Raw genomic sequence first — 26,048 nt, 5'->3', positions numbered from 1 at the left:
GTAATTTCATTTGGAGATCTTCGAATCTATCATGTATCATAAAGGTCATGTTTCTATAGTTAAAAAAAAGAATATTAAGATCTCCAATAAATGCCTAAATATTTGAGACGTGCATGGCGGTGGATGGAATCAAAGCATCTTGGAGCATGGATATTGAGTATTTATAAATGTTGTATAGATAAGATCCAATAGGCTGGAGGATGGATTTGTGGCAACATAATTGAGGGCCATTTAGAAGGATGATTACAGACAATTACTTTAATTATTTCAAAATGATTTTAAAAAAACTATTTTAACCCTTGGGGTATAACTTTTAATCTATTGGGAAATATTCTAACAAGGAACATCATTTATTGCTACCGCTGTGCTAATTTTGAGGGTATCATAGGTCACTTTAACAGAATTATGCCATGAGACGATACCATTCTATGTGAAGCGAGCATTAACCACAATTGGAGATGTCTAGTCCTAGGAGATAAGGCCTATGTAGATTTAATCGCCTGACGTGATAATTGGCCTTCCTTCTTATGGGCTGAAAATGAAAACAAATTGTGAAACAACAGTCATTGGGATTAGATTTGTGGATTTAGAGCTTGTATGAACATGTTCTATTATTTCTCCTGATAAACGGAAAGGTGCATGGTTCATTACTCGAGTTGGGCATATCAGACCTAAAAAAAGTTAACAGAAAGGTCTGATCTAGAAAAAACATCCGAGTCACCTTAAAGGACAAAGGGGGCATTGCTCTTACCCTTGCCTCGCTAGTGCCCCCCCCACCACAACTGCTGCTCTAGGCCAGAATACACCACTGTTATTATTTTATATTGTAATCAGGAGGTCCAAATATACATCCAAGATGTCCTTAACTTTAGTTAAAGAGAGACTCCAACATTCATATGCTCTTAATGTATTTGATAGCTAGGAAGTCCCTTTAAGTTTACATGGTGTCCGCCTTGTATTTGCACCTTTTTCCCATCCCACAGCTATTACTCATGCAGACAATGCTTTTAGCCAAGCACATATCCTGATACATGACATATTTACTACACTTGTGCTAATGAACCAGAAACGTTTTGAACACATTTTGGTTTAGTTTTTGGGCCATTTGTTTTCAAATAATGAATTACAATTTCTGCCATTTCTGTTTGGATAAAATTTGGAAGGCTTTTTCCATTTGGAAATTAAATTTGTTGTCTCTTACCCTTACTCATGCTCCTTCATGCTCTCTCCCACTCTCTCATGCTCTCTCATACTACCACTTTCTTACCCTCTCATTCATTCACTCTCTTTCTCTCAATGTCTACCTACCTTCTCTGCCAACCGATTCTGTGTCCCTGTCTCCTTTTCCACACCTCTTCTTCTTGTTCTTCTGTCTTCCTCCTTTGTCCGCTTCTGCCCATATCAACTCCATTGCCAATTAATTAATGCTCAAGTCTAATACTTACCGTAAGCCCTGGGGGCATAAAGGGAGCTTCTCCTTAAAATAAGTAATTGTTTTTTGAGTTTTAAGGAATGCAGATTGAAGTACAAATAAAGTCATTTAATTTGCACTATTCTTTGATCAGTTGATCTGCAAAGATCCATGGACGCTGGTTTGAGTTAAACAAATTACATTCTCATTCATATACTCCTTAAAAGTACTATCTGATTATCACATTTATAATTAAATGCATCTTTACTAGTACTGTTTTACTTCTAACCCCTTCCCAAAAATCATTCTTTAATCAAATAGAATTTGTACTCATTCATATTTTTTTGCCAGGAACACTTAATTATGATGCCAATCAAAAAGCAGGCACTGATAGGTTGTTGTCATGGAAACTCTTGCCTAATTTCTGTGTTGTTTTTATTTGACTAAACCTTCTGACAAGGGAATAAAATGATAGCTCTGTTAATGTTTATTTTCTTAATTTAGAAGTTAGACAATTCATTTTTTGGAACAACGTCTTTAATACTGCACCAAATATTTGAAATCTTAATTTTGGCTACAAAGAGGCTGCTAGGAAAAACTTGAATTAAAAATGTTATGCTATATTCTTGAGGTCACTCACAAGTTATACAAGTACAGAAAACAAAACTGAACAATTAATAAACATAATACAACTGTTATTAGATAAAAAAATCCTGCTTTAAATTGGTATTTTCAAGGCTTTTTAATTATTATATTGTTTATGTTGCTAAGCATACAAGATGCAAATCTCAATGACAAAGTCCCATGAGAGACTGGCTACTAAAATACTAGTTATTATTCCAAAATGCATAATACTGCGCATTGCATTCAATTAAACTTGATGTATTCCAATTTATTCTTATTCACCTTAACAGGAATTATACAAATTTAGTATGGAATGTTTTAAATCTACTGCTACTTAGCAGTGAACTATGAATGAGAGCTTCTAAGAAAATGCTTTAAAAAGTGGTATTTTAGGGATATGTTTTAAACATGGTATTTTTTGTTTTTGTCTTGAATTTCTTTCTGGTGGTTCATTATCCTAAAATAGATTCCTGCACTAACCCTTTCCTCCAGGATTTGCTGTATAGATGCTCAGTGGTACACAGGCTACCAGTTGATGACCCCTGATCCATCATATATCTGGCCTGGCCTATCATGGCTCTTCTCCCTGTTAGTGGTAGTCATTTTTCCCTAAGGTGAACTTCTGCTAAAATGGCGGTGCATTCCGTGACGTCCTCTTCCCTGATTAGAGGATCAGGGGAGAGGACATCACTGGAAGTGTCCTCATTTTGCCCTAAGGTAGGGAAACCCTATCATGGTTTCTCTAGTGAGCTCACTGCCTTTTAACTGTGGACTGTGGGTGGTGTTGAAGCTCCATCTTGCTCTGGCCGATAAAAGCCTGCAGCATGCATTTGCCCTTGTGTTTTGCTTCCTGCTATCAAGTGGAACCTTTTGTTCCTGAGTATGCCCCGGCTTCATCTGACTACCCTCCTGGCTCCTGATTCCTGACATTTGTATCCTGACTTCGCGGGTCTCGGTACTCGTCATTCCAGCTAATCTGACTACCCGCCTTGGTTCCTGCCCTGGCTCTTTTTTTTGGTATATGCTCCTGGATTTCGATTTGGCTTTGTTTGCTTGCTTTTTACAATAAAAGGTACTTTGCATTATACGTTTTCTGTCCATCTGGTTCCTGGTCCCTAACAACCCCTCAACAAAGCTCTTCCTATTTGGGCACCTGAGAGCCTGTCACAACATTGCAATAAAGTCACATTTGATTCTATTTACTAAATGAATGCAAGTTGGCAGTCTATGCAATCATTTTTCAGTCTACCATTTTGTTTCATTGTTCACCCTCCTGGCCCCCAATTGGGTAGACCTTGTTCACCCTCAGGTACTTAAAACTGGGGAAGGGAGTAGGTTTTCTAATTTTATTTTTTATTTACTATTTACTTATGATTTCACAATATGTTTTTCCCCACCATCTACTGTCACATTGGATGGAGGGTAGCAGTCCCAGAGGGTTAATTATTATTTTAACTCTCCTATAACATTGTTCGGGGGATGGAGGACTAGATTAATATGCTTATGGGTTCCATACATCTCTATATATTTTTTATTATATTTAACATTTCTTCACACTGCTGGTAGGATCAGGTTTGTGGGAGAGACAGGAGTTGTCTGCAAATGATTATTAAAACCAGACACAGGGTAGGGGAAAACAAGGAAAAATAATTTATAGGACATCCTAGGGAACTTTTTTTTGGTTTATTATTTTAATTTAAACATGTTTTTTAGATAATAAGAGGGAGTTGAATGCCACCTTATCCCCTTTTACAACTTGCAAACTATTCTAAGGTTATTAAATTCTTGAGTGGATATCTGTTTTTTCGGGGAAAGAGAGATTTATGTCTCCGATCAGCACAGATCTTTCGTTATCTGCTCCCTTTTTGTTTATGCTCACTGAAACTAAGAGAGTCACACAATGTTATGTAATGTCATATAACGATGTCATATAAAGGAGCTCCAATTAACTCTTAGACTGACACAGAGCAGTAAAATAGAGATTCTGCCTTGTCCTGTAAAGCATTATCTGTAATTTACTATTGTCACTTTCATTTAATTATTTTTTGTCATGAAGTACAGGATCCAGACCCGTTGTAGCAGTTCTAAGCAGATCTTGACAACTAACTCTTCCCTTCTTGATGACCACATCCAGCAACTGGCACCTGTTGGCAGCCCTGTCTATTATTATTACGTAATAGAGCACCAGCAGATTCTGTAGCATTATTATAATAAGGATAACGGAAAATGAATATATAATATACACAACTGAAATAACAATAAAATATGTTAAGATATAGTGGTACAGAAGGAGAAGAAGGTCTTGATCTTCCAAGCTTGCAATCTTTTTCTATTATACATAAGACAGGCAGATTTACATGTTACTATTATTATAACTGCATAAACCATATATTGCAGGTATGCTGCTAATGAGATCCCTTGTGAAATCCCCCATCGTCAGTATTTTGATACCCAAATCCCATAGCCTCATGAATATACACGTGTGACTGTCCCATCTATTGTATAAATAAATAGAACCTCCTATCTTCCAAACTATTGTTACTTCCAGCCTAATGTATTTTAGTTACGAATTATGTTCAGTTTCATACATATAACTACATAAATATATATAAATATGTAAGTTCCAGCATTATTATTTCAAGTTTCTGTGTGATTTCTGCGTATTTGATTTTCATTGTTTTCCTCACCAGCACAAAGGTAAAGTTTTTCAATAATGATTATATTGTGATGTCATAATATGGTCTACAAGCTAAAAACAAATATCCAATGTGTAAAAGACATTGCAATTATTGCCTACTATGTCACAAATTTTATTATTATTATTATTATTATTTATTGTTTTATATAGCGCCATCAAATTCCGTAGCGCTGTACAATGGGTGGACAGAACATAACAATAGTATATAACATAACAATTTGAGGCAACAGGTGAATGGCATTAAAAATTGGAATTATTTGTAAAACAACCATACTATACTGTTTTAAACAAAATTGTACATCAGACAATAGTTCTTTTGCCTCATCTGCTTCTCTCATTTTTTCCTACCTACTATAGGAACTCAACCCTTAGTTCATCCTTTCTCTCCTTATGTTCTTTGGTGGCAAGTAAACTGCTAAATGGACATGAGAAATTTACAAAATGAAAGTATGGATAATGCTTTTGTTCTTTTGGGAATTATAGATTTTCCACATCTTCAAAGCACACTCTTCGCTATCCTTCTGATCGTTTACATCATGACAATGCTTGGGAATTTTGCCATCACTTGGATTGTGGTCACCAACTCTCATCTTCACAATCCTATGTTCACTTTCATCCGCAATCTGGCTTTGTTAGAAATGAGCTTTATTTCGGTAACAGTTCCTAAAATGTTAACCGATTATATAACAAAGAACCAATTGATTTCCTTTCATGGTTGCTTTTTGCAGATATATTTTCTCCATTTCTTTGGGTCCATTGAATGTTTTATACTGTGTTTTATGGCCTTCGATAGACTTGTTGCTATATGTCGTCCTCTTCAGTATTCTGCATTTATGAGTCAATCATTTTGTCATTGGATGCTAACCTTGAGCTTGATTATGGCATTCATGGATGCTGTTCTACACACTGCGATGACCTCGCGAATACATTTCTGTGGGTCTAACAAAGTCTTGAACTTTTTTTGTGATGTTCCTCCACTTTTAGTGATTTCTTGTTCTGATACCACTGTTAATGAAGTGATACTTAAATCTGCTGGTGCTATTGTAGGACTTAGCACTGCACTAATCACAGTACTATCTTATGCCTGTGTCATCACCACCATTTGTTCCATCAAGGCCACTAAAGGAAAATGGAAACCCTTTTCAACTTGCTCATCACATATTGCTGTGCTCACTCTTTTCTATGGATCTGGATTATCCACATATATTTTCCAGAGTTCTAGTACATACACGAGGGGCGGTCATATAATATCTTTGTGCTACAGTGTTATGACACCATTTCTTAATCCGATAATATACAGTCTAAGAAATAAGAAAATAAATCAGGCTATGGCAAAATCTGTTAAAATTATTATATTATTTCTAAGAGGCCAGAGTTGAAAAAAAAGGTGGAACATATATTTTATTTAATATATATTTTATTTATTTTAAGCAACAGTCATCGAATTTTAGTATCTATGTTACTGAAACAGAAAAAGGGGCACATCTACTGTTTACTCATTGTTTCACCAGGCCCCTGGAAAAGTGCAACTGCATACATACAGCAGGGGGTCCCACACACCCCATTTATTTTCATCCCAAGTATTTCTCTGGCTCCATGGGTGCCGTTGAATGATTAAAATAGAGGGACAAAGAATCTGAACCATGAAAGACATAAACTTCACTGTGTTAGGTTATACCATTTGATTTTAAGTTTTAACTGGCTTCCATGGGATTTCCCTGGGCCAAACGATCAGCATGACCTTAAATTTAAACTTTAACAAAAAAACACAAAGTGACCAACAACTAACAACAGAATCGACTGCAAATCAAGGCCCTAAAAATCTGTTGACTGGAGATGACTTTTAAAAGTAAGTACTATAAAACATTTTATTCCACTGTTTATAGTAAACTGTTACCTATTTGTGATCTTCATTTTTTTTTTAAATGGCAATATCGTTGAATTATGGTATTCAAAGTGCTATATTAATTATTATTTCTTAGGTTAATAGTAATTGCACATCAGATAATCGAAAAATAATGTTTAAGGTATTTATTATGATAAGTATGGAGATACAATCAGCAATTTTATATATATTATATATTATATATTATATTATATTCTTCGTATATATATATATAATATATATATTATATATTCTATTCATTGTAAACTAAAATATTTTTAAATAAAAAAGGCCAGCAATCTTATCGAATCAATACATTTATCGCTTTCTACCAGTCGAATTTGTTTTCGATGTTAGGAATTCTCTAGTGTTCATATGAGGTCTAAGAATGATAATATGACACTTGGGTGCAAAAATACAGCAGAGGAGACCAAAGCTGGATGATAGTATTGCAAAAATTTCTACTGCGACCATATATTTGCCCTTAGTGCTGACATAGGCTGGGATGAAGGATACCCAAACACTTGTAAAAACCAGCATGCTAAACGTGATAAATTTTGTCTCATTGAAACCATCAGGCAAATTCCTAGCTAAAAAAGCAAGAACTAGAGTTAAAAATGCTAAAAAACCCAAGAAGCTCAGCATTATATAAAAAAATATTACTGAACCATCCTTACACTCTACTGTTATCTTGTCCCTGGATGCTTTCAAGTTAAGTTCTGGAGAGGAAGGGTATATAATTACCCAAGAGGTACAAATCAGGCATTGGATAGTGGAACCAAAAACAATAATAGAATTGGGGATTGAAGATCCAACCCATTTCCTAAGTGAACTATTAGGCTTGGTGGCATTGAAGGCAATAACCACCGTGATAGTCTTGGCAAAAATTGAAGAGACGCAGAGCGAAAATATAGTACCAAAGATAGCTTGACGGATGAGGCAGGTTATTGGTGACGGTCGTCCGATGAATAAAAACGAACAAAGGAAGCAGAGCAGAAGAGCCACCAGGAGTAAGTAACTGAGACTTCTGTTGTTGGCTTTCACCAGTGGGGTATCACGAAACCGAATAAAGATACAGAGCACAGAAATGGTGAGCACAGAACATGCTCCAGTGACACCAGACAACGCCATGCCCAGCGGTTCTTCATATGATAGAAACTCAATTAATTTAGGGATGCATTTTACTCGATTCACGTTGGACCACTGGTCATCTGGACACCTCGCACAGTCAGTTGTATCTAAGTAAACAAGAGGATTTTTTAAAACATATCATTTAGCATTCTATAAGCAGCAACATGATTTTCAATCTGTAAATGCCCATTAGGAAAGCTTTTATGTAAAAAAAAAAAAAAACGAACTATTTTGAGACACAATAGATAAACTATTTTAATTTTCCCCAGTAAAATACTGAATTGATACTAGTTTATCCATACTAAAAAACTATGTTGAGATTATCATGCATGATAATAAATTTAATGCAAATACAGAGGCGTTCATTTTTGCGTTGACTCAGGATTCGTGTTCTGAACAGAAAATTGTTTTTTTACAGCAACAAGTAAAATGTGTTGTTGTGGTTTTTTCTGTTGTTCAAAGAAAAGGTCGGAAGTAATTTAGAATTATAACCATTACTTTTAACATATACAAATTGATGTAAGGAAAAAATTTTTTGGAGACAAAAAGGAATGTTTTTACTTATAAAGCATGATGTATTATATTATACAACAAGTTGGCCGCTCACTAAACACACCTGTCTGATTGGAAATTTCTCCATCTGAACATGGAATACAATCATAGCAGCAAAAGGGTTCACCTTCACGTGGTGCTTTTCTATAACCTGGAGGACAGCTGACAGAACACATGGAGGTCGGGACCTAAAAAAAAATATTAGTTTTCAGTTGTAACAATGGACTTTCACTGCATAGTTTGTTAAAAAAATGGTTTCTTTAAACAAAAGTTGTTTTCTTTTGGCTCCTTTTTTTCATGCTTTAAACAGTGATGTAACTAGAGATCTTGGCGTTTGGGAACCAGTCAGTCGTCGCACCCTATTCTGATCTTGCATCTACTTTTGTAATCAGAGTGAAGAACAGGGGGGCACAATGGCATTACCTTTCTGTGACTGGAGCAGCTCTCCATCTTGCCCCATAGAAGTTACAGCCGTTTAGAAACCATAGCCCTCCACACCCAAAAATATCATGAGATAGAGAAGCGAATGCATAACGCATATAAAAAAGCCGCCACCTAATGAACTTATTAACAATAACATTCCAAAAAGAATATGATTCTTAGAAGGAACAAGAAACCAATCATTGTCTGTCTTCCAACGGGTTGAGAGAAGTTTACGTGCCCCTTTAAATTAAAAGTTCTAATACGTTCACAATTATGACAGGTAGATTGTAATACAGATTGTCACAAAGAAATACGAACAACCGGGACCTCTTGCTACTTTTCACCCTTTAAAATCCAGATGTTACATTGGCAATATGCCCAAGTTGCTGCTAACTTTGAGAATGTAAAGTATAGCTTAGTTACAAAATAAATATATAGTTATATATGTTAGTGGTTTGTAGTGTGATGGTATCATACCTGTGTGTATTTTTCACCCCATAATATTACGTTTTCACTTAATAAGAGTTTCTTTCCATTGGGTCCCCAGTCATCAAAGATTCCAATTTTCACCAGGCCACCTTTCATACCACCCGACACTTGCCAGTTCAAAACATCATAAAGTCCCTTAAGTTCACCTTTTTCATCAAAAGCCACCCTTTCTCCTGCGGTGGTCATGAGATTTACATGTTTAATGTAATAGAAAAGCTTCAAGGGAAAATTGGAGAAAGCACAGTATTAGAGAAATATTATATAAAACTATAATCTAATACAATAAAAAAGTCTTTGTAATCAGAGGCTCATATTTCATAGCTAACCAATTGAGTGTTCCTTCTACATGTACCCTAGATGTGCTTGTAATAAATATGTTTCAATGGATTCAAATTCATCTCCAAACCACCCGTCTTAAGAAGATTTTTATGTAACAATGACATAAATGTGTTTCAGCTTATTGGTGGGAAATCTATGGATCACTAAGACACGTTTCAGTTTTGTGGCCAACCTAATAATTAGTACTAGAAAATTAAATAATAGAATTGCTTCTTGTTGTTCTCAATGCCCTTTGCACGGGGACTCTCTCTATATATGTATATATATATATGCAGAGTCTGTATGCTGGGTCATGTGCATGTACATAAACATTTTATTCTAGAGTGCTCAATATTTTAAGGTTTTTTTCTGACAAAATTTTAGGAAAATTTCAAGGAAAAGTAAACAAGAGATAAGAAAAAAACATGGCAGAAAAGGGCAAAAGCAAGAAGGCCTAGTATATTAAATGCCCCACATCCATGGAAAATATAGTAGATGCTGATCATGAATCAGTTGACATCATCTGTTGTTGGAAGTTGACATTCTAGGATTTAGGAATAATGGGATATAAGGCAGAAAGAAGAAGGTCCTTATATATGACAGGGCAGGAGTATAAATATGGTGGCAAAATTTCATTTTTTACAAATTTTTGCTACAGTTCTTTCCACTTTTCGTTTATGATATTTTAATCCTCCTCACTGCGACATTGAACTTTCCATCCAGCTATACCCAAGACCATTTTCTTCACTAATTAGTACCCAGAACATATTTCCTGATAAATACTATGAACTACAAAAAATATAACAGATATTCATACCCACATGGTACACCTTCCACAAACTGGGAACCAGATACAATTACATACCTGCCAGGGGTGAAAGTTGTCAATGTGGGCACATGTGCCATTAAAAAATGGCCCTTTTCCTGGTTCACAGAACATCATATCATGTATAGCATGTGCCACGGCATACATCGCATTGTACACGGAAACTGCTAGTCGGAAATTTCTTGTATCGTACACGGAGCTATCAAGTTTCCTTAACTCTTCTTTGCCAGTACAAATGGGTCCATGGGAGGAAGTATTATATTCAGTCCATTTACAACCAAATACATGTCCCCAAAACTCCTTTATAAAAATGTCATCGGGGTATTTAGAAGGATGGATGCTGTATAGGAAATCCCTGAAGCCTGGGATATCTGAACTGTATTTTGCAAGACCTATGGTTCCATTTAGGGTTGCCCATAAATCTTTTTGGGAAAACACAGCTGATGGAAGCCAACTTCCAACAGCAATCCATACCTTTCCCAATATTTTCTCGGCAGTGACCGCTTGCAATAAAGCAATTAACTCTGTTGCATAGGCGTACAATACAATAACATTGGCTGTTGATTTCTTTATAACACGGACGATATCTTCCAAATTAGCTTTACTTGGTATGGTGAATAATGTTTTGGCAAATGCAACACATATTCTATTTTTTGCCATCTCTGCTTTCAACTTCTGACTGCCTTGGTCTCCATAGTCGTTACTGGAGGATACAATGCCCACCCAGGACCAATTAAAATGCTTAATCATCTCAACAACAGCAACAGGTTGGGAGTCAACAGTACCCACGGTTCTCACAAAGGATGGAAATTGGGTTTTGTCAGCGAGGGAAGGTAGGGCTGATGCATAGCTGATCTACAGAACATGACATAATTAAATATTAAAAACATATGATACGTAATATGAAATGTACAAACATAGATCGAAGTATTTGTATCCTTCTTGTATTTGTAATCGGTCACCACGTTAGTTGCAAGAAAGACAACCATTAGCCATTTTTTCTTAGTCATATACATATCACATGTTGGCAAGCCTATGTAAAATACTACCCTTCAGTTGTAGAATTTTAAAGCTTACACTTTTACTTGATCAATCAATTTCATTGATGCCACCAGTGGTGTAATTTGCTTATAGAGAGACATAGAATGTTTCAGCAGATAAGTACCATTCGACCCATCTAGTCTTCCCAATAATATAATTCTTAGCAGATTTATATTATAGGAATAATAAGAATGCTGCCTGAAAAAAAAACATATTCTGGACAATGCCTAATTGACACATGTCACAGAGTGCATTTTGAGAGGATTCATAGGGTCTGAATATTTACTATATGACCAAAGGATGGGAAGATGTTTTTCTTCCAAAGTCAACAGAATTGTCCTCTTTTGATATTGCAAAATTTGACATTGCTTTCTGAACTACATCAGACGTACGCATTTAAAAGCTTTAGTTAGCAGACAATCATGTCACCAACAAAAAACTTGCTATTATTTACTAGATCACAAAAAACCCATATATTGTAGCACCTTAACATACCAAACCTTCAAGCAAACAAAACATTACTTATTATATGTGTGACTTAATTATATATATTATATCGTTTGACTGAATACGTCTTTGCAAATATGTCTGAGAGAACTTTCATTGCTTTGGTTTTATTTTTTTGCATCCTACCTGTGGGAACAAGGTGAGCCCAAGAATCCTTGCAATAGCAATGGAACCAGATGATGGGGAATCGCCAACTACCGCAGCCCTCTTTGGTGGTACCGACTTACAGCTGTAATTGGGGACCTTTGTTTGCTTGCCAGACAGGTAGCTCATGACGCTTTCTATTGCAGCAGCATCTGAGTAACAGGAGTCATAAACTTCAAATCCTAGAGTAACGTTTGGTATTAGAAGTGAGCTTGCAGTTATTTCCTCAATCGCAAAAAGCATGGCAAGGACGTATTGGTATTTCTCTGTGTAAAACCTGGGGAGAAAAATGTACCATAATACAGTTATAATAACAAATGGCTGACACATATAGCAGCCACAATAAATATAACAATTTTTTCTATATAGTTATTTAGAAACCATTCAGCCCATCTAGTGAAGTGAATGTGCTCAAGGAGCGGATGCTCAATGATGACATATGCAAAACTATCAAAACTAATCACAGCCTCATCCCCCTCAGGTTGAGCCTTTGGGTTTGTTTGGCCACCTGGACTTGGTAGATGTTCAAAAAAGCTCTACACTAGCAATAGGTAGAGATCTTCGCCAAAAACAGCCACGTCCCATTGCGGTTGCATCCCCCTTTGGGTTTGTGTGACTATCTGGACTTAGTAATGGGGGCGCTGAAGTCAGGAAATAATTACACTAACTGGAGTCGATCTAAATGCATTGAAAACACACAAAGCTCAGCCAACTGGCTCATAGTATCAGATTACTGACTACTGACGGCTTGGAAAAGTTCAACAAATATAAGAGGCAATCTCCAAGGGAGGGTCCTTAACGGTACAATGATAGTAAATAAAAGGAAACACATCTAAAAGGTAAAACCTTTGAAAGTAAGAAATGACATTTAAGCAACAAGTCTAGTGAAAGAACCCGTTTGAAGCTGGATCTAAGAAGCCATCTTTCTGCATGCTTAGGGACATTTAGTATGGCTATTTTTCCTGATGTAAAGACTCAGACTTTAATCATTCCGTGGTCTTGACTTAGATTCAGGTTACCTTTCTGCCTATCCCATGTATGTTTCAATTTCCATAATGTAGTACCGAGTACAGCTTTTAATGGGAGGCTTTTCCATTGATCTCCCACCCTATATTTTTATGAATTGTCTGTAGAAAGACGTCACTTGCACTTGTCCCTCATGGAGTTGCCCCACACTGAGGCAAGATGTTATCTCACTTGATAGATTGAGTCAATTAATCAATGATGCTGTGATATTCATTCAAAACCATCATGAATTTCTATACAACAAAAATACACATCATATAAAAAGTCTTATGAAGTGTAACCTTGTGGTAGATAAGCCAGAGTTATTCAGAAACTGAATTTCAACTGTATTAGTTTGATTAGTCTTCTTTTAATAAAGTTTATTGGCTTAGTAAAGGTCCAATGTTTCGGCTCTCAATGAGCCTTTATCAAGAATCATGACTGCTTACCGCAATTACAAAATGAACAATATGAACAATAAAAGATTAAAAACAAAACACCTTATGCCAATTTTTTAGTTGTCTCTTTGTTCTCTGCTTCCTCTTGTATTTCCTTAGCGTTTGTGTTCTTTTATCTTCATGTTGTACTCAGATCCATGTCCCGGAATAGTTTGAATCAGCCTTTCATGTCTCTTTATCCTCCCATTGCGTTCTTTTGTCTTTATTCTTGAAATTACCCTCATCTGCATAGATTTATCTAACTCCCTTTCTTCTATTTTCTCTTTTCCTCTTTACTTTTTTTCCCATCTTTTTGTATTTCTCCATCACACCACCCATCCTATTTCCTTCTTTGGAAATCTGGCATTCCTTATTGCATTTCATGTGTCTCTTTTTGTTTTTTTTTATTTCTGTACCTTTCTTCCCTCTTATATTCTAGTCTTCCGCCACCCTTTGTTTCACTCACTGTTTTCCATAAAGCATGCGCATTTACATTTTACTTGAATTACATATAAAACAACCACTTACTTTTCACATTTTATCCTTGGAGGTTTCTCTTTTAAAGTCAATTTCTGTTTTACAGTTTTCTCGTGTACAGGAATGAGTCCTCCTATGACAATATCGCCTTCTTTAGCATAAGCAGGTAGAGGGAAGCCATGATGCTCACACATTAAAAAAGCATTCGAAATTTGAACCGCTGTAAGTAGTAGTCGCACTGTAGCAAGGATCATTCTGTAAGATAAATGATTCAGAGAAGGGTGAGATAAATGATCAAAGCTCCTATTAAAATACAGTAAATGTACACTAATAAAAAGGTGGATACATGCTGATACCTATTCTAATCAGATCTGGGTTAAATAATAGTGTTATGACATCATTTAACAATATGGCAGCATTTAAAATGTTAAATATTTTTTTCCTATATAGAATGGGTGTAAAAGAGTATCATATGTTTCACTTACCTGTTTATGAGAGATGCTGTTAAAAATGGCTCTATTTTGTACTAGAAATAATAGTTTGTATTTTGGTTGCTTTATATACCACCGTTAACCCTGTGATATTCTTAGGAGCACCCTACAATTAAAGCAATTTTACCTTTGACAAGATGGGTTCAAAAAAACACTGCAATTGGTTTAATATCAGGGCATGATAATAATAGGGTAAGAGGCTGATGAAATGGGTGAGCAGGAAAGATAATTATAAAGTTAAATATAACCTTTTGTCTAAAGGGAAAAAGACTAGCAATTTGTTCCATAATAATAATTAAAAGTGCAGATATACTGGTGTTATGGGTGGAAATGTGTGGTAATTCCGCACAACACAGAAAATAGGACTTTTGACTAATTTATGAAATCGTATAAAATATATATGTGCAATATGTGCAATCTATTTCTTATGTAAATACTTTTTTGCATAAATTATATGTGCAAAGTAGATCTTGATCTATTTCTTACTTAAAGAGAGGGGGAAATCGAAAAACAGCATGCATGTCAGGACTGGTGGCTTAAAGCATAAGGCATTAGCCTCAGGAGTTAGGGATTGTGGGTCTAAGTCCCACCTGGGTCGGCTCATTTTAAGCATCTTGAAGAACCAGCATTATTTGTCAGATTCATGGCTTACGTACTGGTCTTACCCAAAGACAAACTACATTGTTAAAATAGGGATGCTGTTGTCAATGTCTTATTAGCCATATTAGTCAGCGGTCAAGCCATGCCCACCAAGAAAATCAATTTAGAAAAAGTGTTTTGAGAAGAGTCCATCATTATCAAAGGTCATCTGCAGCCATCTTAGTCAACCATGCACACCAACAAAATCAATCTTGAAAGTTTTGTTCAAAATAAAAAATTTAAGAAATACCGTATTTGCCCGAATATAGGCCACACTTTCCCCCCCCACTTTAAGACTTTAAAGTGGGGGTGCGGCCTATATTCGGGGTTTGTCACAGGAATGCGCAATTCATATCGCCCGAAGCCCGGGACATGCAGTTCCGGGCGCCGAGTAAGCAGCAGGGTTAGGATACAGATCCCCCGCGGCGCTACAGGGGACCTGCATCCTACTCTCCGATAAGCTGAGACAGCCTCCCCTGTCAGCACTTTCCACAGGGGGGGAGTGCCGGCATGGGAGATTGTCTTAGCGCATGGCGCAGAAGTTCACCGGCTGCGGTGATGCGCGTAAACAACCTCCACTGCCGGCACGTCTGCAAGATGTGCTTTAACAATCTCCCTTGCCGGGACTTCCCATGGGGATATTCTTTAAAGCATATTGTGTAGATGTCCCCCGCCAGCACCACAAGACACCCGGTAGTCTGCAAGGGTAAGTCTAAGGGAGGGCACATCTTGGGGCAGAGTGGCAGCATATCTCGGGGGAGCTGGACCTTTGGAGCTGGGGATTGTGGGTCCAAGTCCCACCTTGGTCGGTTTGTTTTCAGCATCTTGTCAGATTCATGGCTTACATACTGGTCTTATCCAAACGTAAACAACGTTGTGAAAATAGTGACCACATTGTCAATGTCTATTTAACAAATGATTGCCATCATAATATAATTAATGAACAATCAGTCTTTTAAGAGAAGAGTCCATCATTATCAAAGGCTGACCATCTGCAGCCGTCTTAGTCAGAAGTCAAGCCATGGCCACCAACAAAATCAATTTTGAAAAAGTTTTGTTCAGTATAAAATATTTAAGAAATATATAAAATTTGCTGTATTTACAAAAAATAACATCAGACACATAGCACAAGTCAGGCCCAGTGGCCTAATGGATAAGGCATCAGCCTCCGGAGCTGGGGATTGTGGGTTCAAGTCCCACCTGGGTCAATTCATTTTCACCATCTTGAAGAACCAGCATTATTTGTCAGATTCATGGCTTACATACTGGTCTTACCCAAAGATAAACTACATTGTTAAAATAGTGATGACATTGTCAGTCTATTTAACAAATGATGGTTGTATTTTGATATACTCACAACTTCAAAAACAAAAAGTATCCTTCATTTGTCATGGCTGGTCTTCAATTAACATCACACACTAAGCAGCCATCTTAGTCAGCAGTCAAGCCTTGCCCACCAAAGGTTGACCATCTGCAGTGTAACTTTACAGGTCCATGTTAGATGAACAAAGTTAGGATAACAGCTTCTAAACATGTTTGGAAGGACCACTCAAAGCAGATCAACTCTTCCACCAACGAGATTGTTGTATTTAGTTTAAAAATAAAAAGTATCCTTCATTTGTCATGGCTGGTCTTCAATTAACATGACACACTAAGCAGCCATCTTAGTCAGCGGTCAAGCCATGTCCACCAACAAAATCAATTTTGAAAAAGTGTTTTGTTCAAAATAAAATATTTAAGAAATATATAAAATTTGCTGTGTTTACAAAAAATAACATCACACATTTGGCATGTGTGAGTCCTGGTGGCCTAATGGATAAGGCATCAACCTCTGGAGCTGGGGATTGTGGGTCCAAGTCCCACCTGGGTCGGTTTTGTTTTCAGCATCTTGTCAGATTGTCAATGTCTATTTTACAAATGATTGTTATCATAATATAATTAATGAACAATCAGTCTTTAAAGAGAAGAGTCCATCATTATCAAAGGCTCACCATCTGCAGCCGTCTTAGTCAGAGGTCAAGCCTTGGCCACCAACAAAATCAATTTTCAAAAATTTTTGTTCAGAATAAAATATTTAAGAAATATATAAAATTTGCTGTATTTACAAAAAATAACATCAGACACCTAGCACATGTCTGGCCCAGTGGCCTAATGGATAAGGCATCAGCCTCCGGAGCTGGGGATTGTGGGTTCAAGTCCCACCTGGGTCAGTTCATTTTCACCATCTTGAAGAACCAGCATTATTTGTCAAATTCATGGCTTACATACTGGGCTTACATACTGGTCTTACTCAAACATAAACTAGATTGTTAAAATAGTCATGTCAATGTCTATTCAACAAATGATTGCCAACTGCTTGTTGTATATTGACATACTCACAACTTTAAAAACAAAAAGTACCCTTCATTTGTCATGGCTGGTCTTCAATTAACATGACACACTAAGCAGCCATCTTAGTCAGCAGTCAAGCCATGCCCACCAACAAAATCAATTTTGAAAAAGTGTTTTGTTCAAAATAAAATATTTAAGAAATATATAAAATTTGCTGTGTTTACAAAAAATAACATCACAAATTTGGCATGTGTGAATCCTGGTGGCCTGATGGATAAGGCATCAACCTCTGGAGCTGGGGATTGTGGGTCCAAGTCCCACCTTGGTCGGTTTGTTTTCAGCATCTTGTCAGATTCATGGCTTACATACTGGTCTTATCCAAAGGTAAACTACGTTGTGAAAATAGTGATGACATTGTCAATGTCTATTTAACAAATGATTGCCATCATAATATAATTAATGAACAATCAGTCTTTTAAGAGAAGAGTCCATCATTATCAAAGGCTGACCATCTGCAGCCGTCTTAGTCAGAGGTCAAGCCATGGCCACCAACAAAATCAATTTTGAAAAAGTTTTGTTCAGAATAAAATATTTAAGAAATATATAAAATTTGCTGTATTTACAAAAAATAACATCAGATAACATGCACATGAGAGGCCCAGTGGCCTAATGGATAAGGCATCAGCCTCCGGAGCTGGGGATTGTGGGTTCAAGTCCCACCTGGGTCGGTTCATTTTCACCATCTTGAAGAACCAGCATTATTTGTCAAATTCATGGCTTACATACTGGTATTACCCAAACATAAACTACATTGTTAAAATAGTCATGTCAATGTCAACAAATGATTGCCAACTGCTTGTTGTATTTTGACATACTCACAACTTCAAAAACAAAAAGTTTCCTTCATTTGTCATGGCTGGTCTTCAACTAACATCACACACTAAGAAGCCATCTTAGTCAGCAGTCAAGCCATGCCCACCAAAGGTTAACCATCTGCAGTGTAACTTTACAGGTCCATGTTAGATGAACAAAGTTAGGATAACAGCTTCTAAACATGCTTGGAAGGACCACTCAAAGCACATCAACTCTTCCATCAACAAGACTGTTTAAAAACAAAAAGTATCCTTCATTTGTCATGGCTGGTCTTTAATTAACATGACACACTAAGCAGCCATCTTAGTCAGCGGTCAAGCCTTGTCCACCAACAAAATCAATTTTGAAAAAGTGTTTTGTTCAAAATAAAATATTTAAGAAATGTATTTGCGTGTTTAGAAAAAATAACCTCACATAGAGGTTAAGTATTTTTTTTGTAAAATAAAAAAGAAATCTTAAGAGTAAATATAGGTTTCTATATATTTTTAGAATATTTCTTATTAGAATCGGCTCAACACCAAAAATAGAATACTTCAAATAATACATTCATACTTACTGCTGATCTTACTGCTGATCTCTAGGGGCGATTTATCATAGGCCTTGTCCTGGGATACTTCTCCTTTTCAGTCTTGGGTGAAAAACCCTCATTTGCATGATGGCCGGGCAGGTCACCCCTTTACTTCTTGGAGAGGATTGGGCATAGGCTCAAAAGGGGCTTTTCTAAAGTTGAACAAAATCTGGGATAAAAATAAATACCCAAACATACCTTTGCCTATATTTACATACTTTCAAGCAAAAGGTTATGTGGAATCCAAGATAACGACTGGTGCAACCCCCTAGATAATTGTAGTTATTCCAAAAGTACAATTTACGGGATACTACAATTTAAGTGTTTTCATAAAGATTTGTGGGGATGTCCGAAATATTGGTTAACACATTTACCTCATTTGCAAATACATAACGTTTACAAGGCAACCACGGAATCCTTAAGACTTATCCCTGACTCTCTGTATCATATCATAAAATGTGCACTATGCCTATTTATCCCCAGTGAGGTTGTTTAAGATGCTTTACTCTGAAAATGACAATTGTCCAAAATGTAGGAAAGGGGCAGCAGATCTTATCACTGTTTCTGTGGTGTTTTAGGATGCTTTTCTCAGGCAGCCTAAATAAAGAAAGCAGGACTAAACATTTTTTTAATATTTATTAATATTCAGCCAATTTAGATAAAACAGAAGACGTTTCAAAATACAACATGGTATTGTGCAAGCCTTATAGCTAACAACCCATCTATTCAAAAAATCAATTTAATTGGGCCTTACACAGACTATGGCAACTCAATCGAATGACACTATATGACTCTTGACGGTCAGGTTGTGGGGGTTTGGGGTGGGTTTTGGCTACACCCTTTGTTTAATGTTTTTTCTTTTTTAGTTTTGTTATTTGGGATGCTGTTGTTATTGGGTCTCTCCACGTGGACTGAAACTGCTATAGTGTTTGGTATGGGTTGGTATCTGTGGGGAGGACAGAAAAAATGGCGGAGGAGGACAGAAAAAGGTGGAGATTAAAAAAAAAAAGGAAACTTCCTCTGTTATATCACATCTATGTATGACGTTATACTGTAATGGATGATACTCTGTATTGTTCACAATAAAAACAAAGATTGTGTATGTGAGGTTGGATCAGCTATCCCAATAATCAGATTATTTGCATGGGATTTCAATATCTCTTTTAAAACATTTTAGCAAATTGTGAAACCTAACTACAGATAATGCAACACAAAGATTTAAAATGACAAACTGTAACTTCGTCAGCAAAGTAATACATTTTTTTTTGGGGGGGGTTTCATTTGAAAATTATATAATTAGCAACGCAGTTAATTATTGTTTACCCTGTATAATTTGCACATGGTTCTTGGAATGCTTTAGAGACAATGTCCCAAATGCTTTAATGATTTATATATATATATCTGTGTGTGTTTATGTTACCAATGTAGAGTTTATTATACTTATCAAAGCTATTGGCAAGATGGACAGAAATATCTGATTTATTTGAGTAAAACACAGATTCCATTAAAATATCATCATCGCTTTTCGTTTAGATTGGACAAATGGTATGTTGAAAATTGTTTTGATTTCATGAAATTATGTGAAATAATACAAGAAACATATAATCCTTCTTTTATAGCACTGTATATCATTAGACTCCTTATAGTTTACATATAGTATGTTATACATATTATGTGATCGTTGGCAGAGATATTGCTGATCCCTCAAGAATTGTATATTCTAGCACGACGCAGGTGTGCAAAATGAAGTTAAAATGCTATTAATTAAGTCTATTGCATGTAGGTGAGGAAATCGGATACATGTGGAACAAAAATGTTAAGTCATACTAACAAATGAAACTATTTATATTGTTTTCATGTTTTCAAGCCACAAAATAGGCAAGTACACATCTATTATCTCAATAAAACTTAAGTGCATGTTTTAGTATAGACATATAATTTATAAATATTACAATGTTACTATTTACATAATTAATATACGTGTACATATTTTATATAAAAAAGTATTTTTGAATCCCATACATGGCATAGTGATTAAGCCCTGGGAAATTCTGTAAATTGCTGATAAGTAGGGAAAATGTAAATTGACTAAGAGAAACCAGTGGAAGTGACTGAAATCTTATGATAGTAAAATAATGTACCACGTGGAGTGAGACAGAAATGCAGAGTCTATTCTACATAAATATATAAGAGCTGAAAAAATTGTTATTCTGGAGTTCAAAAAAACAAAAGCTTTTCCACGGGGTGTTAATGAATAATCAGTCAAAAAGAAGGGTTATTGTTCACTATGCACCAAATATTATATATATATATATATATATATATATATATATGAAACTCTGCAGAGAAAATATGGAAAATATTATTGTACAGCTGTTCAAAAAAAAAAAACTCTAAAAATGTGAATAGTTACTGTGTTTTTGCAGTAATCACTAGCTATTTCACAACTAAATTATACATGCAGAGGAATGCATATTAGTTGGTTATGAAGAATGCATTCCATTACATTTAATGTAAAGAGCGTCAACAAAATTAACAATAACAAAAGAATTGACAGCATACAAATTAACAAATATAATTGCATTTAGAGAAAAGGGCTCTTAGCATAAAGTCTTTTCAGCAGGTTGTATGGATTAAGAAACAGAAGGAGAGGGGCTGCTTTGCGTGAGAATGATTTCATTGTAGTGGGGGTGATTTGGAGAAGGCAGTGGAGATCTTGAAGGTGAGAAAGATGGTTTCTTTCAGATTGCAGGTTGTGGTACTAGGAGGCCAGGTTGAATGCATTTAAAGTTAGGAGTTAAATGGAAAATGGAAAAAAATGGATGAGTCCCGCATAATAAGGGAAAAATGGGATCCTAATCCTAAAAAAGCAAATGGGAAGAAATTATAACAGTTGAGTAGAGAATCAGGCCACGGACAAAGTGAAAAAGTGAAGAAGGTGGTTTTGAGGCTACTTGTTGAAATGGGAAGAAATACAGGATTGCGGTGTTCTTAAAGTCTTGGCAAGTACTTATTTCCCTTGGCCCTTTCTTTCCTTGGTAGCTAAATTTCAAAAACGTTTTGAGTGAATTTTAAAGGTGAGAACAATGAAAGACAAAATTTCAAGTATTTATTGGCAAAGTGTACATTTTTATTCCCACGGCTATTTCTCCGCACAGTGCAGATGATGCCAGGGACAAACTAACAGAGATTTCAGACATAATAAAGTTCTGTTATACAGTTGTTAGGTAATATATATTTTTTGTACCCCTTCAAATATGAAAATGCAAGATTTTAATTATATCACTAAAATTAAACCTCCATCTCTCTATAAATATCAACATCTATATATTTCTATCTCAATCGTCTTTTGACGTCCTTATGTTTTTCCATTACTTTTCAATTCAATAATCTGTATGAATTATATAATTTTCTTTTTTTCTTTTCCATGATTTTCAGATGGTCATTCCCCCCCCTCTTTTTAACTCCAGCCAACAAAATGTTCAGGAATTTATCCTCTCCACCATCTCTGTGGTGTATGAAGTCCAAATACTTCTCTGTATCTCATTTACTATCATCTACGCTGTTACATTTTTTGGCAATGCCATCATTATTTTAATTATACAATTGGATACCCGTCTTCAGACTCCAATGTATTTTTTCTTGACTAACTTGTCTTTTCTTGATATATGTTATTCCTCTGTAACTGTTCCGAAATTGTTGGATATCCTTTTTGCGGGAAACAGGAAAATTTCATTTTATGGCTGCATCTTGCAGATGTATTTCTTCCATGTTCTGGGAAGCTCAGAAATGTTTCTTCTCGCTGCCATGGCTTATGACCGTTACGTAGCAATATGCAACCCCTTACGATATACTGTTATAATGACAAGAGCTGTAAGTGTACCATTGGGTGTCAGCGCATGGTTAGGAGGTTTTACGCACTCTACTTTACATACCGCATGTCTTCTAAGACTTATCTTCTGTGGACCAAATATCATGGATAACTTCTTCTGTGATGCTACGCCTCTCATAAAATTATCATGTTCTGACACAACCATTGATGAAATTATGCTCATTACAACGCCTGGTATTCTGGGGCCTTCCTGCTTCATTTTAATTCTTGTTTCTTATAGCTACATTGTCAGCAGCATTCTGAAAATAAACTCAATGGAAGGAAGATACAAAACATTTTCTACATGTGCCTCTCATTTAATTGTGGTTTCAATTTTCTATGGTACTGGTATAATTGTGTACATACAGCCAATGTCAGTCTATTCATCTGCAAATCGCTTTGTCACAGTGTTCTATGCCATTATAACACCCATGTTAAATCCAATTATATATGCCTTAAGAAATAAGGAGGTTAAGGGAGCATTGGGAAAATTATTGTGTCAGCAGAGACGTGTACAAAGAAGTATACAAAGGCAGAACACCTGATTTTTTATTTATAATTTTTATTATTTCTTTTTTTTTAGAGGACAAAGTCTGTAATTTATATTTCATGGCATATTAAATAACAATTGTATAGTTCCTTTAAAATTATATATATATATATATAATAATGATAGGTGTCATGTCAAATAAATAAAACAAATGTGATTTCTGTGTTTTGATGTAACTTGATGTCTGCATTTACGGAGGGCCCCTGGGAGTTGGCGAGACCAGTATCTCAATACAGGAACTGACCTGTCTGTGTGAGGGTGTTTCCTTCTACACTCAATATTCCTATTGTCCCCTAATATTTTTTCTTTCTTCCCACTAGACACCTCGTCATCCCTTTTCTACCAGCTTGGGTCGGTGAATTGTCAAAACCACAAACTCATAGAATTGGGTATTATAGTGAGGTAGGAGAGTTCTGAAAGTCTCCATCATGGGGCAGAAAAAAGAGTTTGCATCATGAGACAGAGTTTAGTCTGTCCAGCTTAGGAAAAAGACTGGTGTTCACAATATAGGGCAAAGTCTAGTATCCGGAGAATGGGTCAGAGTCTAGCATCTCCTGGATGGGGCAGTATCTACTGTCTCAAGGAAAGGGCATAGTCTAGTATACCCAAGATGTGGCCCAGACTGTTGTGCCTAGTGCCTCATGACAGTCTAGTGTGCCCTCCATAGTGAAGCGATTAATGTTGTTATAATGAGGCTGATACAAGGTTCCCTGGTACAGGGCTAGCGATGCTAGTGAGGGAAGGTAAGTGTTTCCTAATACATTATACAGGACAAATGGAGTATGCTTGCATTAATATCAGATACATGAGTGATCTATGGGGCCCAAAATGTGGAGATGCTAAAATGAAATGTTATTATTTAAATTCACCCAAGTAATAGTAGCTAAAAACAGATTTCAGTTAAATAAAAAGCTTGATTGAAAAAACATCACAAAAATACATACTAAATTTCTTCCCCTAAAATAAAGTGGCAGAATGGAGAGAGTCTGTATACAGGAATTAGCAAACAACATTTGAGAAAAAAAAGGAAAAGGACCACTCAAAGCACCTCAACTCTTCCACCAACAAGATTGTTGTATTTTGACCCCAAAGGCCCACCAACAAAATCAATTTTGAAAAAGTGTTTTGTTCAAAATAAAATATTTAAGAAACATAAAAAAAATTGTGTTTACAAAAACTAACATCAGACACCCTGGACATGTCAGGCCCAGTGGCCTAATGGATAAGGCATCAGCCTCCGGAGCTGGGCATTGTGGGTTCAAGTCCCACCTGGGTCGATTTGTTTTCAACATCTTGAAGAACCAGCATCATTTGTCAGATTCAAGGCTTACATACTGGTCTTACCCAAACATAAAAACTACATTGGTAAAATAGTGATGATTTTGTCAATCATATTTAGTAAATGATTACCATGATAATATAATTAACCAACAATGAGCCTTTTAGAGAAGAGTCCATTGTTGACTGCAGTGTCCATGTTAGATGAACAAAGTTAGGATAACAGCTTCTGAACATGTTTTGAAGAAAAGGACCACTCAAAGCACCTTAACACTTCCACCAACGAAATTGTTGTATTTTGACTCACTCACAACTTCAAAAACAAAAAGTATCCTTCATTTGTCATGGCTGGTCTTCAAATAACATCACACACTAAGCAGCCATCTTAGTCAGCGGTCAAGCCATGCCCACCAACAAAATCAATTTTGAAAAAGTGTATTGTTCAAAATAAAATATTTAAGAAATATATAAAATTTGGTGTGTTTACAAAAGATAACATCAGACAACTAGTACAGGTCAGGCCCAGTGTCCTAATGGAAAAGGCATCAGCCTCCAGAGCTGGGGATTGTGGGTTTAAGTCCCACCTGGCTTGGTTTGTTTTCAGCATCTTGAAGAACCAGCATTATTTGTCAAAATAAATTTTAAAAGTGTTTTGTTCAAAATAAAATATTTAAGAAATATATAAAATTTGTTGTGTTTACAAAAACTTACCCAAAGACAAACTACGTTGTTAAAATAGTGATGATGTTGTCAATGCATATTTAACAAATGATTACCATGATAATATAATTAATGAACAATGAGTCTTTTTAGAGAAGAGTCCATTGTTATCAAAGGTTGACCATCTGCAGTGTAACTTTACAGGTCCACGTTAGATGAACAAAGTTAGGACAACAGCTTCTAACCATGTTTTGAAGAAAAGGACCACTCAATGCACCTCAACACTTCCACCAACGAGATTGTTGTATTTTGACTCAGTCACACACTAAGCAGCCATCTTAGTCAGCGGTTAAGCCATGCCCACCAACAAAATCAATTTTGAAAAAGTGTTTTGTTCAAAATAAAATATTTAAGAAATATATAACATTTGCTGTGTTTACAAAAAATAACATCACAAACTTTGCATGTGTGAGGCACAGTGGCCTAATGGATAAGGTATCAGCCTGTGGAGCTGGGGATTGTGGGTTCAAGTCCCACCTTGGCTGGTTTGTTTTCAGCATCTTGTCAGATTCATGGCTTCCATACTGGTCTTACCCAAAGACAAACTACATTGTGAAAAAGTGATTCTGTTGTCAATGTCTATTTAACAAATGATTGCCATCTTAATATACTTAGAGAACATTGAGTCTTCATTGAATCCATCATTATCAAAGGTTGACCATCTACAGCCATCTTAGTCAGCGGTCAAGCCATGGCCACCAACAAAATCAATCTTAAAAAAGTGTTTTGTTCAAAATGAAATATTTAAGAAATATATGA

General features: G+C 36.0%; 2 protein-coding genes and 4 non-coding genes across 6 annotated transcripts; 5 read left to right on the top strand and 1 right to left on the bottom strand.

Moving 5' to 3' along the window:
• Positions 1 to 6,895: 6,895 nt before the first annotated feature.
• On the bottom strand, positions 6,896 to 14,156 carry LOC128500501 (extracellular calcium-sensing receptor-like). The gene is made up of 6 exons (XM_053469665.1): positions 14,020 to 14,156; positions 12,032 to 12,326; positions 10,397 to 11,212; positions 9,202 to 9,429; positions 8,366 to 8,489; positions 6,896 to 7,856 (listed from the first exon to the last, which is right to left on the bottom strand). Exons 2-6 carry the CDS (start codon positions 12,290 to 12,292, stop codon positions 6,937 to 6,939), a joined length of 2,349 nt encoding a protein of 782 aa, XP_053325640.1. The 5' UTR covers positions 12,293 to 12,326; positions 14,020 to 14,156; the 3' UTR covers positions 6,896 to 6,936.
• A 2,077-nt stretch (positions 14,157 to 16,233) lies between these two features.
• Positions 16,234 to 16,306, top strand: TRNAR-CCG (transfer RNA arginine (anticodon CCG)). The gene has a single exon. It is a non-coding gene; the product is annotated as a tRNA-Arg (tRNA).
• Positions 16,307 to 17,235: 929 nt separating this feature from the next.
• Positions 17,236 to 17,308, top strand: TRNAR-CCG (transfer RNA arginine (anticodon CCG)). Its single transcript has one exon. It is a non-coding gene; the product is annotated as a tRNA-Arg (tRNA).
• Positions 17,309 to 18,084: 776 nt separating this feature from the next.
• On the top strand, positions 18,085 to 18,157 carry TRNAR-CCG (transfer RNA arginine (anticodon CCG)). The gene has a single exon. It is a non-coding gene; the product is annotated as a tRNA-Arg (tRNA).
• A 4,151-nt stretch (positions 18,158 to 22,308) lies between these two features.
• LOC128500499 (olfactory receptor 5I1-like) lies at positions 22,309 to 23,286 on the top strand. The gene has a single exon (XM_053469662.1). The coding sequence runs from the start codon at positions 22,309 to 22,311 to the stop codon at positions 23,284 to 23,286; it is 978 nt and encodes a 325-aa protein (XP_053325637.1).
• Positions 23,287 to 24,495: 1,209 nt separating this feature from the next.
• Positions 24,496 to 24,568, top strand: TRNAR-CCG (transfer RNA arginine (anticodon CCG)). Its single transcript has one exon. It is a non-coding gene; the product is annotated as a tRNA-Arg (tRNA).
• Positions 24,569 to 26,048: the final 1,480 nt, after the last annotated feature.

This window comes from Spea bombifrons, chromosome 6 (assembly GCF_027358695.1).
Source record: "Spea bombifrons isolate aSpeBom1 chromosome 6, aSpeBom1.2.pri, whole genome shotgun sequence".
In the NCBI taxonomy this organism is placed as follows: Eukaryota; Metazoa; Chordata; class Amphibia; order Anura; family Pelobatidae; genus Spea; species Spea bombifrons.
The sequence above is the reverse complement of the archived record's forward strand: the minus strand, read 5'-3'. Positions and strand labels throughout refer to the sequence as shown.

Excerpts from the sequence above, each read along its gene's own strand:
- LOC128500501 (XM_053469665.1), bottom strand. The coding sequence starts at position 12,292 with ATGCTTTTTGCGATTGAGGAAATAACTGCAAGCTCACTTCTAATACCA. Across the intron at positions 11,213-12,031 it reads GGCTCACCTTGTTCCCACAG|ATCAGCTATGCATCAGCCCT; the intron begins GTAGGATGCAAA and ends CATGTTCTGTAG. Across the intron at positions 8,490-9,201 it reads GGGGTGAAAAATACACACAG|GTCCCGACCTCCATGTGTTC; the intron begins GTATGATACCAT and ends ATTTTTTTTTAG.
- LOC128500499 (XM_053469662.1), top strand. The coding sequence starts at position 22,309 with ATGGTCATTCCCCCCCCTCTTTTTAACTCCAGCCAACAAAATGTTCAG.